This window comes from Saccoglossus kowalevskii, chromosome 22 (assembly GCF_978046115.1).
Source record: "Saccoglossus kowalevskii chromosome 22, keSacKowa6.1, whole genome shotgun sequence".
NCBI lineage: Eukaryota > Metazoa > Hemichordata > Enteropneusta > Harrimaniidae > Saccoglossus > Saccoglossus kowalevskii.
Window position 1 is genome coordinate 14,108,585 of NC_140662.1, and position 12,914 is coordinate 14,121,498.

Genomic DNA, 12,914 nt, shown 5'->3' on the forward strand with positions numbered 1-12,914 from the left:
ACGAGTTTCCCCCTGGCAAGTGTGGAGACCCCGAGAGAAGAATTATCCCCCTGATACGTGGTGGAGAACCCGAGAGAAGGAGATTTTACCCCTGATAGTACCATCAGCAACTGAAAATCTTTTCATTCAAAATTTGATCAGCTCAGCCAGTCGTCTCTTAGAAAAACCTCTATAGAAGAAAGAACCAGTTACATCAGACATTATCAAGGACATTTTAGTTCATTTCCAGGACTCTGATTCACTTTTTGGACCTTAGAGATATTTGTTATATTTTATTAGCATTTTCAGGGTTTTTTCCGATACAGTGATTTAGTCAGGGTGATGTCACAATTTGTCTCCAGGGAGAGCAAAACAGACCAATTTAAAAAATGTAGTTGGGTTCACATTGCCAGAACAGAGGGTATCACTTGTCCCGTAAAAATATTCGAATAGTACTTATCATTGGTCAAAGGCATATCCAGTTTAGTACATGCAAATAAAAAGCTCAGCTACACGAGAATCAGGGAATTTGTCGTTGCCAAATTGGATGCAGTTGGGCAAAATGCAGCACAGTTTGGAACACATTCGTTCAGAATAGGTGGAACAACAACTGCTGCTCAAGCATGGGATTAGTGGGTACCATTTAGAAAGGCATGGTAGGATTTCTCCAGGATTTCGGGTATTTAAAACTTGTGGTTGTTTTTCTTTCAGACATAGCCCCTTCTGTTTGCGGTCTATTGGTTATTATATTATACCGGTATATTGATGGTGTTAAATCATTGATTTGATTGGTCCAAAAACAAAATTTGCTTATGCAATCAATGGTATATTGGCTGATAATGCACGGCTAAACCAAGTGGCCCTGGAACCCGAATTGACTACAGGTTTAATACGGAAATGCATAAAACCGCTATTATTTGATTTTTAAGGAAATATAGTGGTTGAATTTTGGAAGAATATTGAAAAAAATACTGAATTAAAAACATGTGAAAAGTTATATAACCATAATATTACTTTTTGTTAATGGTGGTATCCTAGTTGTGAGCGTCGGTCATTGGGTGATTGTTGTTCGCCACACAAACCTAAACCACCGTCCCTCAACACCGTAAACGAATGCCAGAACGCTGTGTTCTCCGTGTTGTGACTTTGAGATGGATTGCGAACCTCCAACAAATAAAACATGATATGTAAGTGCTAGTTGAGATTGAGTGATTAAAGGACAAAAAAAATGCAAAAAACTACGAGTCACAGGCAAAAATGTATGCGACCAATAACAACCGGTGTCCCGTAGCGGCGTTCGAATTCTAGCTGACAAAATTGTAGTGAAATTTCACCCGGGTAATTGCCATATGTTTCAAAGAACACGGGACAACGCAGAATTCGAAGACGATATATGGTATTGTAATTCTCCACTATGGGTAAATAAATTACAGGAGAAGATGAAGGTAATTTCGTAAGCTGCAGATTTGTGCCGACGGAGTACCGGAGTGTACACCAACCACCGCATTAGAGCGACGGCGTGCAAAGTCTTTCGTTCGACCGGAGTTGAGACAAGGCATATCATGTACGTCTCACAAAAAGTTTAACGATGCGAGAATCCGAATCCATCAAACTTACCCCAGAACAACGACAAAACCTGTCATTCATACTGTCACACAACTTTGGTTATACCAAAGGTATCCAGGTCGTCAAATATCCACAGTTACAAGTAGTATGATGAGTCACAAAACCGGTTTATTTCACAAGAGTACTTTCAATGGGCAAATTACAATCCAAATTGTACAAAAACCGGAATGAAAACGTGGAAAATCCGTTGGTTTAATGATCCAAACTGTACACGACCCTGTATTTCAAATAGCGTTGATGCAGTCAGTAAAAGGTCAGAAAGGTCATCTTTTGTTATGCTAATTTTTGTGTTTACGCCGCTCTATTCACCGTGGATACGTTTCTTTTTCATGCCGAATAAAAATTAGTTTGTATTCAATTTTAACTGTGTTGCGCATGTGATTTTTGTATGCATTCAGCGTACAACTACATACTATTCTTATAAATCTTCAGCGGTCATACTCATGATCTTTTAGTAGATGAAAGTAAACTCTTTTTTTTACTAGTTTTATCGAACGAGGGCGCGATGAAGTTTTTTATGGGGAAACGACATACTCTATAACAAGTTCACAATAATAGACCAGCCGTATATTCGTTTATTTATTCATTTAATCCCACATTCATGCATTCATCCGTTTGTTTACCCATTCATTAATTCATTCACCCATCTTTGCATTAACCCATTACTCGTTCATTCCACTTTTATTCACCCGTTCATTTATTTAATCACACATTCATAGTCACAGATTCATGCATCCATTTATCTATTCATTGATTTAGTCATTCGTTCTTTCATTCTTCATCCATTCATTTATTTATACGGCTAATGTACTCTAACGAGGAGTTTCTGAAACTCCAGTCCTCATGCATTCATTCATTCTTTCATTCATCTATTTAGTGATTAATTCGATATTCCATAATTATATTGATGTAATGTTTCACAAATTATTTGATTACGTTAATAACTCAGCGGTATGGAAATTGTATTGGAGAATGTTAAAAAAAATATCGTCGGAAATTATGAAATATGGAATAGATATGTCCTTAAATATATAAATCGGGCGATGTACAGTTTTAACTGGGCCATCTAGCCAGTCGCAAAAATACCGATTTGGAAAATTCAAGCTGCCTGTCCTTGAAGAGCCTTTTTCGTTTCTTTGACATCTTCAACGACGTCTTCAATAGTTTTCTTGAATACTGCCCCGATTTGGGGCACTTTCTTGAATTCCGAAATGTTGTGTACTGTATTTTTTAGTGCTCTGGGCAGCTCGAATGGACTGAGGTTGGCGTTCTTCACCATATCTGTGATTTCTGGAGCTTTTTCGATCAACGCCTGTGCAGACTCTACCGACTGTTTCATCAGATCAATTATCTTAGTCACCAAGTCACTGATTGCATTGAATACGTCGACAACTTTCAGTGCCAAGTCGGCGAGCTCCGCCCCTTCACCACTCCCGGTTGTTAGTACAAATCTCGGTCCTTCCTCTATTTCCAACGTCAATTGGGCTGTGGTAAAAAACAATATGTGTATTTAATTGAAAACACAAATAAACCATACGTTCGTTAAGTAATTGTGGGTGGGTGGGCGGGCTTGAAATCGACAAATGTCATAATTTCACTTGAACTTTTGGCTTAAACTTTGTGAAAGTAACTAACTTATAAAAAATCGTTAATTTATAGAATATTTCTGAGTGCAAGAATTTATCTTTGTTTGAACAAGTGGTAAAACTTATATAATATTCATAGCTGAACATTTTCTAATACTGAGGGCATTTATTTTTAAATGTAAATATGCGAAATGACGTCATATCGAAAATTTGTAGTTAAATGTGGTCGTGTTGAAAGGGGAAAAGTGTAACATTTATCACTTACGAAATTTGACCTTCAAGTCTAGCATCACCACTTTGATAGTGTCTTCAGCCGTGTGTCCAGTTAGGACTTTAAACGATTCTAAAGCCTTGTCAAATGCCTCTTTAACTTCAACCGCCTTGTTGAATGGGGCCGCTGCATCTTCGAATATCTTGTCAACGTCTTCTATTTTAGTTTCTTTTATGTCAAGTTTTTCTACTCCACCTTTTTTATCTCCTGGTTTCTGATTATGAATTGAAATATAGACAAATGTAATAAACTAAAAACTGTATTTAGGCCAATGTTGAGCAAGTCAGTGCATACAGACTTCAGTCAGAACCACAGTCAGCTGGCGCACACGTGATAATAAAATAAATACAATATTTATTATATGGGGGCCGCCATCTTGAATGCAACATAAAACCACATAAGATACAAGTTATGAAACGCGTTTTTCAGATTCCTATAAATCTGGACAAAATACTAATCTTTCACAAAAATACGATCCGTTGGCCAACCGATAACAAAATTCGACCGAATTCGGCATTTGTGTGTGTGTGTGTGTGTGTGTGTGGAAAAATCTCTTGCATACGAACACCTAATTACATGAAGAACAGAGAACACTTTCCTGGGGTATTTGAAACCAAAAATTTTTATTCCAGCTCAGCAGCCAATCAGCGACGGCCTTACAGTCAGATGACAATTTCGATTTTAAATACCCCAGGAAAAGTAGAGTTGACTTTTTAGAAGCTCAGAACTCAACCTCAGAACCCAGAACCCAGAACCCTAGAACTCAGAATCTGGAGTGCGCCCTCAAACGAAGAAATTAAGTTTGTGAATTAGCCCTTGTATTTTTATGGGAAAAGAAAACATTCTGAACTATCAACTTAAATATAATATTTTTTACACCAAACTATAGCACTTAATTAGCTAATTTGCATATGAATTTACTTCTTATAGTTCAATGTTAGATTTCAATGCTATTTGATTTGAGAGTTTATTCACAGACCTGATATTTTTTTGGATCAGTATTTTTAGAATAATTTTCTTATTAATTCCACGGATTTTTATCATGTTCATGGCTGTTTTTCTGTGTACCTAAAGTTATTTCAATAAAATATTAATGACTTATTTTTGCTTCGATCAATCTACTTCAATAGGATGGTGACAGAATGTAAAAAAAATGAGAATTTTTGGCAGTCTTGGTTAATCTGCAGGGCCCTCTATTATTGTTATGGTGCCCTCGTACTGATTTTTTTTACATTTCTGACATTATGACATCGTCATCTCAAATGTTCAAGGAATCTATCTTTTTGTAAAGACATTAAAGCATCCTCATACCTAATTTTGAGAAACTTATATTACATATTACCAGTCTACATATTACCCCGGCATATTACATGTTACCAGTCTAACATGTTACCAGTCTTCATATTACCAATTCTACATGTTACCAAGTCTACATGTAACCAGTCTACATGTTACCAAGTTACCGAGGATATCCTCGGGGGCGGAGCTACGTCACAGACGTTCCACGTTGCTAAGACGCGCACCACTGTACCATGCATTTCTATGGGCTCTGTGTGCGCTGCTGTGGAACGCCGGTCGAGCCGGTGAAAATTCGAGAAAACAACACAAACTCAACTTTGAAGTAATCCCGAACAGCTAAATTTATATATGTTAGACACGTAGGGCTAATCTTATTACACTGTTCAGAGGAGTCTCAACAGTCATCCCAAAGTACCGTTTTCTGTGAGTTTGGGGCCTTTGTTTTCACCGCCGTAGGTTGCCAGGCGGTGAAAATGCCCGGATGTCCGCCCCAAGGATACTCTTACGGGCGTTGACACAGCGCGTTATATTTGTACAATTTGCCAAGGTCCACCAGACGTCCCTGTTTTACATACATACGTGTTACGTATCAAACACGTGTGTATGTATGTGTGCCAGGCATATAGAATGCCACTTTTGTCTCTCCTGGTTTTTATATGTGCGAATTTGGGACTACGTGACAGAGCTATGTGACCATCTGGACCATCTCCCTATCATATTCGCATTGCGACAATTTAATGCGCTATCCAGGCGTCAACCAGACCCGGTCGAACACAAGCACCTGCGGACCAACCAACGTTCCTTTTGCACATTCGTTAGTGAGTGAATCTCGGTCAGTTGATTTAGCCTCCCCATTGATATGCACGTCACATATAGAAGTAGGTAAATTTTGATGCAGTTATATATGTATGTACTGACCATGGTTGAATTTCACTTGGACGTGCTCCATCCAGGATGTCGCCCCTAGAGGTACGAGACGACACTTGCAACATACGCGCATACACCAACACTCACACACGCACTCACACACATGGATAAGCACACTCTCCGAAACTGCAATTCAAGATATTCTTAGTCAATACCCAATAAATAACTGCAAGGCCCCTAAGTAATTGGTACTAGGAAGACAAGCCAGTTGGTTTTAGTTTTGCAGTGTATGTGGATGCCTCCGTAATATACCATTACGACATCTTATTTAGTTGGCAAGAGTTGTTACTCATTCCAACGTTCGTCTTTCCCCTAAGTAGAATTGTTTCGTTTCTTGTTACTCCGCTGTCTTATTTCACAACATTTAAATGGTTAAACAATAAAATCATCAAAAGCATATACAATACATTATTTAACAGTCGACACAGATTTTTTTGAAGTCATTTGGTGGTTTCTGGTTTTGAGACTCCCTCGACGATGATTACCAATATGTTATACTTACCGCTGGTGGTGCTATTATAATACAGGTTAGTAATAGTACTTGGTGTCGATGTCCGACTTACCCGTCCATGTGTTTGTTTTTTTTTAAATGAGGGAATCACTTCGAAATATTTCAGACTTATCTGAATCGTATTGTCGTTGGCATATAGTAGTTAAAAGTATTCTATATTCAATTCCAAAGCGGGACAGAACGACTGGAACGCACATTTACAATGGTAGGATTGGAACTCGGTATTTTCAAGGTGTTAACAATTTGTCAAATTTTTTTTTTTTTTTTTGTTAGTCGTAAATTTCAAAATCCGCGCTGCCCTCCGGCTGCATTCTAAGAGACGCGGATGATTCGCGTCAATATTAAAATTAAATATTTCATTCATATTATTGTGAGAGTGACTTGTGATTGGCTGACGAAGCGTTAATTAAATACAGAGTAACGTGGCTAGCTTCATATGCAAGGTGAACTGTTCCTTCGCTTCAGAATTTGAAATATGAAAAACGTCAGGAGAGTATCAATATATTGCCTACCTTTCCGTCTTCGGTCTTTGTTGATGAAGATGAACCACAACCCATGTTGAAAAATATGAAAAGCAAGATTCTTTGTAAATATAATGTTGTTGCTGTTGTTTGTTTTGTTTAAAAGATTGCTTCTCAAGTTTGCTTCGTAGGTTCCTTTAGTGGGTTAATGTTGAAAACTTTGGATAGCAACCGACTTTATAAGACCGTGGTATATGAGACCCTCTAAGTTGGTCGTGTAAATAACAACCCAGTTTCTGACTTTGTTGTGCATTACGGGTATGTTGGCATTTTGTTTTGTTTTTTTAGGGGAGAACAGGGGGTCTCGAACACTGCGTTTCTAGAGTAACACCGTCGATTGGGACCATTCTGTTAGCTGTTGCTAATGGTAACCGTTGTAAACACTGATGTGGGCTACCAGACAGAATCGCAACATGTTCTGCAAGTGACAAGCGTGTTTGCGTAAACAATTACATTTTATACAGCAATAGATAAGAATCGGGTTTGTTGTGGTCTAGTCTCTAGGCAACACAAATACATCAATAGTACGTTTATGTAAACCGATATATCAACTTTATGGTATTAATTATACGACACTCATGTTTGGTGCTGTAGTGCTGAATATGGCCTTGTCAGGCAACCTCATATGTCTAACGTGTTATTTTTTTTTTTTTTGTATATGTGGCAAAAATGTTACAATCTACACAGTGAAGACATCTGTGTATAAACATTATTATATCATGTAATTTTAAAAATTAAAAAAGGAAAGTTCTGAATTTTATACTGATCTTATAACTTGCCGGTTGTTGAAGAAATATTTTCCAATTTGATAATTTTTTATTCGTTACATCATTTTCTATCGATCCACTATTTGAAATCGTGGTGGTAATTAGCTGGCAGTTTTTGAACCTAACTAACGAACACACTTTCATTTTGTTTGCCGCTCCTACTATAGTATGAATTCTATTTACAATACTGAACACACTTGTTTTGTCTCCTTGCATACTTTCATTTACGACCACAATTTCTTTGAATACAGGAACAAATGTTATTATGTGTGTGCGGAAGCAGCGTGCCTCATTCTGACGTCAGTAACTGAGAAGTCGTTGTTTTATTTTTGTATGTTGATATTTTCAACATGAAAATGTCCAATTCAGTATCCACTGTGTTATACTTAAAGCGCTGTGGTCGTCGCGCAGCGCGTGTTCAAATTTCATGTAAATAAACAATGTATTTTACAGGCGTTGTATACGTCGCTATGGGTCCTGTATCGAACAGGACGCGGCACGACGTATTTATGATAAAATAATCGTTGTACAAAATGCGCAGTTTGAATTCCAGTAAAAAATTACGTATAAAATGAAAAGTGTATTCAATAGACTATGGGTGTTTTATTGCGTCCTTTTGGAGAAGGTGCGGTTTCATACAGTGCTTATTTATAAGATAATAACGTTTGAGTAAACCCCGCCGTGACACATCTTACTGAATTCATATGACTTGATTTGTTGACGTGTTTGATTAGACGTGAGCTGTGTGCGAACAGGACCTTGTATTGGGTATATGCAATTTAATTCGTCGGAAACCGTTTAGTCGGAAGACCATTTCGTCGAAAGTCAAAATTATAATCAACTTTCCACGAAATGGTCATTTGATGAAATGAACTTTCCACGAAAGTATTAGTCGTACGCAAGTAGGTCAGAGTACGCAGTTGTTTGTGCATTTTTTGGCTACTTGACTTCGCGAAGCTAAGCTTGTTTTTGTTCCATTCTAAATGTTAAATCTTAGGCAGTATAATAGTAAAGCTCCAGGGCAGCCGACCCGGTCGATTCAGTGGGGTGACAGCCGTTACGTTGTCAGTTTAAAGCGGGGGAGTCGTCACTTGCGCATGCGTCAGATTGCCATAGCGTGTCATTGGCTGGTTCCCGCTTCAAGTGTCATGGCGTACCAAGCCACAAGAGGCCGGTAACTGGTAACGGTTCTGGCATTCTGATTGGTACACCACTTTCTCGTTGCTTGTTCCATTTCCCTTAGTTACCTGACGTCAGCGCTTACGCTCGTGGCCGTTCAGGGGTTTCCTTTTGCTTTCGAAAGTTGGGCGAATAAAAAGAATTGTTTCTTTTGTTATAAATTTGCACAGAACATATCAAATCTGTAAATCTAAGCAGGCAGTATGTATGAGCATGGCTTTATTGTAGCATTACAGACACGTTTACGCAAAACGGAACTTGGAATGTTTTCAAATTACGTCACCCAGTCGCGTTCCTTCCGGCCGGAAAACCGGCCCAAATGGAACAATATGGCGATTACTAGTTACCTGCGTCCTACCTGCCATTCGCAATGGACGCCGGGAACCAGCGAAAGCGTGTCATTGTTTACAGACAAACGTCTACCCATGAGCCTTTGCGTTTTTAGCGTGTGTTGTTATCGTCGCTTGAGACTCATTTCCAGCGCGTGCGCAGGTGACGACCCTCTCGCTTTAAATCTTTGACAGTATAAAAGTAAAGCTCCAGGGCAGCCGACCCGGTCGATTAAATGAGGTGACAACCGTTGTCAGAATAAAATCGACGCTGGTGCTTTTCCTGTTTGTGACTCTTAACCTTTCATGGTCGAAATCTCAGTACGTAGTATAAATGGTAGCATAATTGTGTCATAAAATCGACGATTTAATATTTATAGTCACATACACAGTCATTTGGCGTATTAGAGATAATAAAATAAATGCGACATATTTGTTGATATTTCATATATGAGGTTAGCCGCCTTGAATCCAAATTTGTTTAGATTTGGCGAGAGTCAAGAAGGCGGCCGCTTTTATCGCGTTTGTTTTATCATCACGTGCACGCCAGCTGACTATAGTCCCTTATATCCAGTTTGGGGCTATTTATTGAAATATAAGCGACGTAAAAAAAATACTAGAACTTAATTGGCGCTATAGATATTACACGTTTTTGTTTTTATGTAGAGATCAATTAAGGATGATATTTGAACTGTATAAATGTTATTTATTTTTGGTTAGCTCGAATTGTAAAGGTGTGTGTTTTTTCACTCAAAGTTGACTATGCAAACCAGAAAATAATTCCTGTTTATTGCTGTGTATAATTAGTAAAACATGCATGTACCGCTATTATCATATGTGGTTTTGATCTCTTGCAATTAGTGTTGAGAATTATGATTTTAAAAACAAATACCTCATAATTACGTGTGTTTAGATCATTCACGTTATTACTGAGATATATTAGAAGTTATATGAAAGAATTGAATAAATTAATAATTTGTCATCTGAAAACCCTGTTTCAAAGTTGTGTATATAGTGTTCAACTAGAAAGCTAGAAAACAGGAAATTTTCACTGGCCTTTCCTATAGCCTAACATTAAAACGAAAGTTCTTTCGTTTTTATAGTGGTTGCCTGGAAACACTTACAGCGTTTATCATTTCAATCCAGTGTATAAACACTGGGAAAGGTACTCGACGAGTGTTTACGATTCATTAAGATAAGGCGAGGTTGTGCATGTGTCTGGTGTTGCGCTAATCGATGTGAATTATGCTCATTCAATAACTTTACTATGAGAAAGATACAGCCACAAACTCGCGATAATCAGCGCACATGGACGCACTGTGCCAGCTCAAAGCTTCTACGATGATGTGGACAGTCGTCCACATCTTAGTCATACTATCGGGGGTTGCAATCACTCGGAAAAGACTTACGGAAAACTCGTTGTTCCTATTATATTACGCAATTATATAACTATCCAAGAACTTGAATATTTCTGTTCAACTCGAAAGATCGCACGGCAACTCAGCATAGAATTACTGATCTACGCGCTGCTATCCCCGGTGAAATCAACGCACTGACAGCAGGTATATGAACGATGTAATCATTAGGGTCAAACGTCACCACCTATTTCTGCTTTCCATATGCCTACTTCCGGGTCTCGCTCACGACTGAGACTTTGTACATTTTGCAAGGGTAAACACTACCCCAGTGAATGTCATGTTGTCACCGAAATGTCTAGAGATTGATAAACGTGATAGACTATGATATAATTCTTATGCTAAACACCTTGTCAGTGACTTACGTCTTGGTTTACTTGTAAACTTCTAAGAATAAGCACCACTCATCACTTTCCGAAACGTACTCGTCAACAATCAATAAACCCTAATGTGTACTATGTTCGTTTGTTACCAACTTAGTATAACTTTACACTTGTGACGACAGGACCTAATTTGTGACGACCCTCACTATTCTCCCCAACGGATCGTTTGGCTGTGAAAGTGTGGTATTTTTCCTGATATTAGTTTCATGTCGTCTTCAAGATGGCGGCCATACATAGTAAATAAATCGCATTTATTTTATTTACACGTAAACAGCAGGTGACTGCGGTTATTGGTCGAGTAAAGCTGCGCATTTGAATCGGAAACAAACAAGTAACCCATAGATTTGGGTCCAAGCCAGATGTTACAAACCTTACTTTATGTTTGTATTGTGTTTAAAATACTGTGAACGAAACATTAGTTCACTAAGCACAACAAATGCGACCTTTCGCTTTGGGCAATCTATAACAGCGCCGGCAACAGAACACAATCGCTAGTAACAATAGTACAGATACTAAACCTAGTGTAACTTGAATATCAGCGCTTTCGTTTTCACAGGAACTACAATGTATCCTACGATAAACAGCATTCCAGTTGATTGAAATTACTTGCATGTACGTGTCTGGCTTTTACGCACTGGTAAGTTTACACACATTCACCCACTTTCAAGAACAATGAACATTGTACCCCTGAATATCGATATGATTACGTCATTTAATTAAGTAAATATCATGATGCCAATTAGGGCCAGGCTATGTTAATGTTTTCATACTTTATTGCATTTGAACAAATTACGGAAGACAATAAAATACCAGAATTTCCAGAACATATTTTTATACAACATTTCGATGTATACCATATTAGTGTTTGATACAATATGAATAAATTACATAAATTTCAATAATGTATTATGTCCGACCATTATATAACATCGCGAAACCAGTACAATATCGTACAATTTGACGCGCGTTCATAAATACCAACCATACAGCAAGTGATGCGAATTCTTGTTTATTTGTGATAAAAATTCTATATCATCAGCATAAGCTGTAAGTTTACAGTATTCATTATTGAGATGAGGTATTGTTAAACCTTTAATATTTCCATCATTTCTGATTTTATGGAGCAGTGGCTCAAAGGCAATAACATAAAGGGTTGTGGACAATGAGCAACCTTGCCTAATACCACGTGACAGCATGACGGGAGGGGTGAGGGCACTATTTATACGGATAAGGGACTGAGCATTTGAATATATAAGGTGGATGTAAGAAATAAACTTGTCACCAAACCCAAAAGCATGAAGTGTGTTGAATAGATAAGCGTGGTTTACTCTGTCAAATGCTTTTTCTTGATCTAGAGCCACGATGCCGAGGGGAGAGTTAGTCATATTAGCATAGTCAATGCTGTCACGTTGTCACTGATGTTGTCATGGATGTGCCTGTTTGGAATACTACAAGTTTGATCTGGGTGAATTATGGAACCAATGATCCCACGCAGACGTATTGCTAGTGTTTTACTGAAGATCTTATAATCACTGCAAAGAAGACTCACAGGTCGCCAGTGTTTCAGTTGTGTGATATCACCTTTCTTTGGGAGTAGGGTAACGACTGCTCAAGAGCAAGAAAGTGGAAAGACATTTTCTTCAGTGGCTTTACTGAACACGTCACAGAGGTCTTTCCCAATAACATTCCAAAATTTTTGATAGAACTCGTTCAAAATCTCGACAATTGTATAATATCGTGCAACCAATCGTACAATATCCCCAACAATTGTATAATATCGTACAACCAATCGTACAATATCACCAACAATTGTATAATATCGTGCAACCAATCGTACAATATCCCCAACAATTGTATAATATCGTACAACCAATCGTACAATATCCCCCAACAATTGTATAATATCGTGCAACCAATCGTACAATATTCCCTACAATTGTATAATATCGTGCAATCGTACAATATCCCCAACAATTGTATAATATCGTGCAACCAATCGTACAATATCCCCAACAATTGTATAATATCGTACAACCAATCGTACAATATCCCCTACAATTGTATAATATCGTGCAATCATACAATATCCCCAACAATTGTATAATATCGTACAACCAATCG

The 12,914-nt window shown here is 38.0% G+C and overlaps 1 protein-coding gene across 1 annotated transcript; it reads right to left on the minus strand.

Annotated features, from left to right (window-relative positions):
* Nucleotides 1-2,489: 2,489 nt before the first annotated feature.
* Nucleotides 2,490-6,895, minus strand: LOC100371105 (uncharacterized). Its single transcript, XM_002734275.4, has 3 exons — nt 6,712-6,895; nt 3,457-3,676; nt 2,490-3,090 (listed from the first exon to the last, which is right to left on the minus strand). The coding sequence occupies exons 1-3, from the start codon at nt 6,754-6,756 to the stop codon at nt 2,705-2,707; spliced, it is 651 nt and encodes a 216-aa protein (XP_002734321.1). The 5' UTR covers nt 6,757-6,895; the 3' UTR covers nt 2,490-2,704.
* Nucleotides 6,896-12,914: the final 6,019 nt, after the last annotated feature.

Coding starts and splice junctions, on each gene's coding strand:
- LOC100371105 (XM_002734275.4), bottom strand. CDS start 6,756: ATGGGTTGTGGTTCATCTTCATCAACAAAGACCGAAGACGGAAAG. Junction 3,677..6,711: donor CAAAGACCGAAGACGGAAAG/GTAGGCAATATA, acceptor ATTCATAATCAG/AAACCAGGAGATAAAAAAGG. Junction 3,091..3,456: donor AGACTTGAAGGTCAAATTTC/GTAAGTGATAAA, acceptor TTTTTACCACAG/CCCAATTGACGTTGGAAATA.